We start from the raw sequence: 7720 nt of genomic DNA on the forward strand, positions 1-7720 counted from the left end.
TTCATCTAGTATAGGGGTAGGCCTGTAATCATAGACTATGAAATTATTTTACATTTCTAGTTAAGAACTTATGTAACTACATTTCATATTCAAGTTTCTTTAAAGTTATAAAAGTAAGTTTAAGGACTGTAATATAAAATACATGCTAGTAAAAATTAATACATATGAAATTTAATTCATTGTTGGATTAGAAGGATCTGGATGAATCTTATGAGCTCCCTTTTTAAGAAGTTTTCACCAAATTAATGAACTTAAAAATTTTTTGTACACAACTTTGAACCCTTAACTCATACTTGTGGGGTTTTTTGTTTGCTTTGTTTTGTGATTAAGGCAGGATAATCAGAATGATAGGGTGGGAAGGACTGAAAAGTGAGTTGCAGCAGCCTTCCGTGCCTCGTTTATTAGATAGAACGTAGAGAGCACTGACCGTATGCCAGGTACTAGGCTGAAAATCCTGCCTTTAAGGAACTACTGGGTTAGCTATGGTTGATAAATCTAGCATGTTCAATACGGAGTAATGAAGGTTATAAAAACAGTGCTATGGGTATACAAATCAAGACTATTTAGCTAAAAGGGATTTAAAACAATTTTCTAAGGGAGTGAGTTTCACCAAATTTTGAAGACTAAATAGACATTAGCTAATTAAAACCAGGGATGAAGAGCTATGGAGTTGTAGGAAACAGCAAATAATTTGGAATTGCTACTTAAGGAAATAAAGCTTTTGATAAGCCTGGAAAGGTAAGCAAAGACTAGATCATGAGATATCTTTTATCCTAAATGTGTTGCGATGAAGATGAAAAACCATCAGTGTACGTGAGGTAGAGCAAGGTAAAGATTAAAGTTACATTCTAGAAAGATGGCTTATCTCCTCTGTAAAGGAGATTAAAGTCTTAGCAGGAGAGATCAAAGTAGGGAGCCTGTTGTGCTATAATGTTCAAATTAGAGGGACTTAGCTAAAGTTGAATTCCATGAATATATTAAGGGACTACTGTCTGGATAAAGAGAAAAAGCCACATGTACGATGATTTCTGGATAAGTTCTGGCGTAAACGACTGGCTAGATAGCAGTGCTAATGCACAAGATTGAAACCATGGAGTTTGTCAGGGAAGGTGATTATTTACATTTGTATACTTTACTTGTTAATATTTATGAGATATTTATATTTTATAATATTTATATTCAGAGACTTATAGTAGATAGTCTTATGTAAAGAGGTTTAATGTAATTCATAGATTTAGAAGTCACAAACCAAATTCAATAAAATGTGAGAAGACTGTTAATGTGGATTGACAAGAAAAAATAGATGGGAAAAAACCCTTGGAAATGCCAGTATTTGAGTGTTGGATACAACCAAATTGCGTAAAGGAAATTTCAGAGGCAATGGAGTCTGAAGAAAGTTTTTATTGAATTTGGCAGATAATAGGATATTAGTGACTTAGCGAAAATGGCTTCTTTGGTGTTTTGGTTAAGGAAGCCAGATTAATATAAGTTGGGGTTTAAATATATATTAAGGAAATGTATTCTACACTTTCTAGAATATAGTTAGGGGATACACACATACACATACAATGGGAATTGTTTTCTGGGTTTTGTTTTTAAACAAGCACCGAGACTAGATTGCATTTTGAGAGTGAGAAGGAAAAGTCTAGTAGAAGGAAGGTAATTGATGGAGATAAGCCCAAGAAGGAACTTGAGGCAGTAAGATCCAAATCCAGGCTTCTCTCATAGACAGTACCTATAACCCACCTGGCTGAGGCGTTAGATCGTGTTTTGAGTCATGTTTTGGAAAAGGAATCATTATTTGAAAATTGTAATTGTGCAAATTAACAAGTGCAGGAAGTTTTCTAGCCTAGTATAGAAAGGTTATTCAATTACAATTATACAGAAGAACAGCAGCGATTATAAAAGTGCCAGCTACGCTTCTGTGTCTGAAGGTGGCCAAGAAAGTCAGTGTTTTTTTCTTTCTGGGTGTGGCATTTGCGTTAGATGATTTTAGTTTGAAGTGTGACTCCCGTTTATAATATAATGAGCAGGGATTATGTACAGGCATACCTTATTTTATTGTGCTTCACTTTATTAACCTTCTCAGATATTGTAGTTTTTACAAAATGAACATCTGTGGCAACCCTCCGTGAGCATGTCTGTCGTGTCACTTGGAATAGCGTGTGCTCACTTCATGTTTCCGTGTCACATTAGGGGAACTCCCAGTGTTTCAAACTTTATTATTATTATATCTGTTACGGTGATTAGTGATTAGTGATCTTTTTTGTTATTGTAACTGTTTGGGAGCCACCACACACCACATCCATAGAAATGAAGATGAAATTAATAGATCAGCGTAGTGTGTGTGCAGCGTAGTGTGTGTGCAGACTGCTCCATTTCCCCATCTCGCCCTCTCCTCAGGCTCCCTGTTCCCTGAGGCACACCTATATTGAAATTAGCCTCTAAGTATTCAAGTGAGGGGAAGAGTCACATGTCTCTCACTTTAAAGCAAAAGCAAGAAAGTAAGCTTAGTGAGGAAAGCATGTTGAAAGTCAAAACAGGGCAAAAGCTAGACCTCTGGTGCCAAAAAATTATCAAAGTTGTGAATGCAAAGGAAAAGCTCTTCAGAATTGAAAGAATAACAAGAGAGCAGAACAGCCTTATTGCTGGTACAGAGAAAGTCTGACTGGTCTGGATAGAAGAGTAAACCAGCTATGATGTTCTCTTAAGCCAAACCCAAATTGGGGGCCAGGTGCTAACTCTCTTCAATTCCATGAAGGCTGAGAGAGGCGAGGAAGCTGGCAGAGGTTGGTCCACAAGGTGAAGGCAGCAGCTGTCTCTGTCACATAAAAGTGCAAGGCGAGGCAGCAGGTGCTGACGCGGAGCTGCGGCGAGGCAGCCACAGATCCGGCTGAGCTCGCTGAGGGCAGGTGGTACTGGAAGGAGATGCCATGTAGGATCTTCACAGCTCGAGAGGAGAAGTCGAGGCCTGTCTCCAAAGGGCGGGTTGCCTCTCTTATTATGGGCTGATGCCCCTGGTGACTTTAGGTGGAAACCAGTGCTCATTTACCACTCTGAAAATTCTGGGGCCTTAAAGAATTTGGCTAAATCATCTCTGGCTGTGCTTTGTGAATGAAACAACAAAGCCTAGATGACAACATGTCTGTTCAGAACATGGTTTAGTGGGTATTTTGAGCACACTGTTTCAGCTGCTCGGAAGAAAAGATTCCTTTCAAACATTACTGTCCATTGACGATGCACCTCGTCACTCAAGAGCTCTCTTGGAAGTGTACAAGCAGATTAATGCTGTTTGTGGGCTAGCACAACACCCACTCTCTGCGGCCCGTGCATCAAGAAGTAATTTTGACTATTAAGCATGCATATCATGCGTGACTTATGACTTGAGAAATCTATTTTGTATGACTGTCGTTTCTGTAGTTAGTGATTCCTCTGGTGAATCTGGGAAAAGTAAATTGGAAACTTGGAAAGAATTCAACATTCTAGAAGCCATTAAGCACATCATGATCTGTGGAAGGAGGTCAAGCTATCAGTATTTACAGGGGTTTGGAAGAAGTTGATTCCAACTCTCATAGATGACTTTGAGGGATTCAAGATTTCACTGGAGAAATTAACTGCAGATGTGGTGGAAATAGCAAAAAAAGCTGGAATTTTAAGTGGTGCCTGAAGATGTGACTGAACTGTTGCAGGCTTATGATCAAACTACAAGGGATGAGGAATTGCTCCTGGTGAAGATGCTGTGAACACTGTTGAGATGACAGTAAAGGATTCAAACAATTACATGAAATTAGTTGATAAAGCAGGGGCCAGGTTTGAGAGGGCAGGCTCCAATTCTGAAAGAAGTTCTACCGTGAGTAAAATGTTATCAAACCGCGTTGCATGTCACAGAGGATTCACTTGTCAATGGGAGAGCCACTTAATGCAGCAAACTTCATTGTCTTATTTTACGAAATTGTCACCACCACTCTAACTTTCCACAGCCACCACCCTGATCAGTTAGTAGCCATCAACATCAAGGCAAGACCCTATACTGTGCAAAAATTATGACTCACTGAAGGCTCAGATGATGGTTCCCATTTTTTTAATAGATGAGAGTATAGTTTGAAGATGTCATTTATTTGTACTGGAACACAAAATTTGTGGCTCATTGCAGTATCAGCTTTATTATACTGGTCTGGAACCAAACCTGCAATATCTCCAAGGTACACCTGTATGAGGCTTTGAGTATAGCAGTGTTTGTATTGGTAAAACCCTGATGATGGGCCAGGCACAGTGGATCATGCCTGTAATCCCAGTACTCAGAAGACGGAAGTGGAGGATTGCTTGATGACCGGTCTGGGCAACACTGCAAGACCCTCTCTCTTTAAATAAAAAAATAAAAATACACACACATATATATGAAGAATAACTAGGTATTTTGTTGCATGCCTGCAGTCCCAGTTGCTTGGGAGGCTGAGGTGGGAGGATCACTTGAGACTAAGTTTATGGCTTGTGGTGAGCTATGATTGTGCCACTGCCTTCCAGCCTGGGTGACAGAGTAAATTCTTTGTGCTGTTTTTTTTTTTTTTAACACACATGAAGATTTATAGATACTTAAAATAATTATAGTATAATTCTGATGGAGTACTATGATAGGATGTTAGGTGTGCTGTGAAAATTTTAAAGATCATTAAATAAATCAATTTTGAAAGCAGTTCAAAGCACGGTGTTTTTTTTACTCTTTTTTTTTGATCAACATAACTATAGGTTCAAATGTGTTGTGAGATAAAAAAGGTTGGAAAACGCTGAGTTAGAATAATTGGGGAATTTATTGCATACCTTTAGGAATGGTTTAATTTCTCTTTTCATCTGTCTATTCACTCTTATAGGCTTTTATGTCTTTTTTAAAAATTAAATCATAGCTGTGTACATTAATGCAATCATGGGGTATAGGCTATTATGTCTATGTGACGTCTACTTTCCCTTGGGGCGGGGCAGACAGAGTCTCATTATATTGCCCTTAGTAGAATGCTGTGGCTCACAGCAACCTCAAACTCTTGGGATTAAGCCATTCTCTTGCCTCAGCCTCCCAAGTAGCTGGGACTACAGGTGCCCATCACAATGCCTGGCTATTTTTTGTTGCAGTTGTCGTTGTTTAGCTGGCCTGGGCCGGGTTCCATCCCACCAGCCTTGGTGTATGTGGCTGGCACCGTAACCACTGTGCTACAGGCGTCGAGCCTATTTTCCTTTTGTTCTTGTTTTTCCTTGAACTTCTTTTTGTTTCTTAAATTTTTTTTAATAACAGTTTTTTTCTTGGTAGTTGCTCAGGCTGGTCTCAAACTCCCAAACTCAGGCCTCCCAAAGTGCTGAGATTACAAGCATGTGCCACCACGCCAGCCTCCTTGAACTTTTTAGTTAGGATGCACGGTTCATTAAAAGCTAAATATTTTTCTTTAAGACTATTCTAGCAAATCCTATGAACATGTGTAAACATTTCTAGTGTGTCCCTAGTCTTTAGTGATTTTGGCCAGTATTTAATAAAGTGATCACATGCAGAGCTTGGTAGAAGTCAAGACCCACTCCAGCGAGCGAAATAAACCTGCCTTTTAATCTTTCGACCTAGGGCAGCTTCCTCAAGTAGTTTTATTCTTCATAGTTTCTGTCCTCCCACTTCTGAATCAGAATTCATTAACAACTCAAGAGGTAGCTGGGTTTGGTTTTTGCTTTTTATGTTTATAGTTAGTGGCTTGGCTTGGTGCCTATAGCTCAAGTGGCTAAGGCGCCAGCCACATACACCAGAGCTGGCAGGTTCAAATCCAGCCCTGGCCTGCCAAACAACGATGACAACTACAACCAAAAATAGCCGGGCATTGTCGTGGGCACCTGTAATTCCAGCTATTTGGGAGGCTGAGGCAAGAGAATAGCTTAAGCCCAGGAGGTGGAGGTTGCTGTGAGCTGTGATGTCACAGCACTCTACCCAGGGCAACAGCTTGAGGCTCTGACTCAAAAAAAAGTATAGTTAGTGGCTGAATAGAAGTAGTAGTTACTTTGAATTTTTTTTACAGGTAATTTGTAAGTTAAGGAGATTTGTTAAGGAAGTTAAGGAAGTTCAGGCCGTTATAACCTGAGTACCGTGTACTAGGGTGATATACAAACAGCAGTGTACAGTTCTTGAGACTGGAAGTCAGAGGTCAGAGTGCTGGCATGGTCAGGTTCTGGCGAGGACTGTCTTCCAGGTAGCAAACAGCTGGCTCCTTATATCCTTAGATGACAGACAGGACTGGAGAGCTCTGTGAGGTTCCTTTTGTAATGACAATATTCCTAGTCGTGAGGGTTCCTCATGACCTTCTTACCTCCTTCCCAGGGTGCCACCTCTTAATACCATTGCTTTGGGAATTTGGATCTCAATGTGAAACTGGGGGTGGGGGACACAGACTACAGGAGGTGTTCATGAGTGGCTTCTAATATATAATGGTTTTAATTTCTTAACCTGAATAAAATAAACAAGTCATTTCGAAATCAACTTCAGAATGCTCTTTTTTTGTTAAGAGTGCTAAGTGGTGTCAAATATTTTTCACATAAAGGCAGGCATCTTTTGGGTTTTTCCCTAAATATTCTGTTTTGTTTTAATTGAGGCAGAATTTATATACCAGTGAAATCCACGTATCTTAAGTACACAATTTGATAACTTTTGACAAATGCATATGCCTGTGTAATCTACATCCTTATCAAGCTATGAAATATTTTCGTTACCTCAGAGAACTTTTTTTTTAAGACAGAGTCTCACTATGTTACCCTTGGTAGAGTGCTGTGCCGTAATGTCACAGTTCACAGCAGCCTCAAACTCTTGGGCTTAAGCGATTCTCTTGCCTTAGCCTCCCAAGTAGCTGGGACCACAGGCTCCTACCACAACACCCGGCTATTTTTTAGTTGTAGTTGTCGTTGTTGTTTGGCAGGCCCAGGCTGGGTTTGAACCCGCCAGCTCTGGTATATGTGGCTGGCGCCTTAGCTGCTGAGTTACAGGCACTGAGCCAGAGAACTTCTTTATATGACTTCCTATCTCCTCGTTCCCCTGCTGTTCTTATTTCCTTCACCGTAGGTTAAGTTTGCAGCTCTTGAACTTTATGTAAATGGAATTGTAGCGTATGTACTGCTCTGTGTATGACATATTTTGTTCAGTAGGGTGCTGTTGAGAGCCATCCACATTGTGTGGCAGGAGTTTATTTCTTTTTATTGGAGAAGAGTATCCTGTTTAGTTTTAAATCCCTCTTGCTCCCATCGTGTGAGTGTATCACGGGTTATCTTCTGTCTTAAAGGTAGACATTTGAGTTGTTTTCAGGTTCGGGATATTATGAACAAGGCTATTATGAACATTCTTATGCAAATCTTTTTGTGGACATTGTTTTCATTTCTCTTGGACAAATACCTAGAAATGGAATTGCCAGTTTTCCAAAGTGGTTGTACTGAATATTTTTTGTTTTAATTTTATCAGAGTTATACAGGCAGATAATTTAGAGTCAAGTAGTTCTCTAAGACTTATTACTAAGAACAGCAATTTCTTACCCCTCTTACCTTCTTCAGACTTAGCTCGTCTAAACCCTTTGAGTTGATTCTTTCTTTCGGTATTTACCTCCAAACGTGTGCCTCTCTTTTATTTCTACTTCTGATACTTTGTTATGTGTCCATGCACTACCCTTTATGGAAATTGCAGGCATGACTTTCTGTCTCCCTACCCCAGCCT

At 39.8% G+C, this 7720-nt stretch overlaps 1 protein-coding gene across 1 annotated transcript in view; it reads left to right on the top strand.

Annotated features, from left to right (window-relative positions):
• Positions 1–7720, top strand: part of PCNX1 (pecanex homolog 1) — a 186752-nt gene that overhangs the window by 124021 nt on the left and 55011 nt on the right. The window contains exon 16 of the mRNA XM_023507659.1: positions 1605–1698. Coding sequence (XP_023363427.1) covers positions 1605–1698 — 94 coding nt within the window. The remainder of the gene's footprint in view (positions 1–1604; positions 1699–7720) is intronic.

This window comes from Otolemur garnettii, unplaced genomic scaffold, assembly GCF_000181295.1.
Source record: "Otolemur garnettii isolate 467f Iridium unplaced genomic scaffold, OtoGar3 scaffold00196, whole genome shotgun sequence".
NCBI classification, from domain to species: Eukaryota; Metazoa; Chordata; class Mammalia; order Primates; family Galagidae; genus Otolemur; species Otolemur garnettii.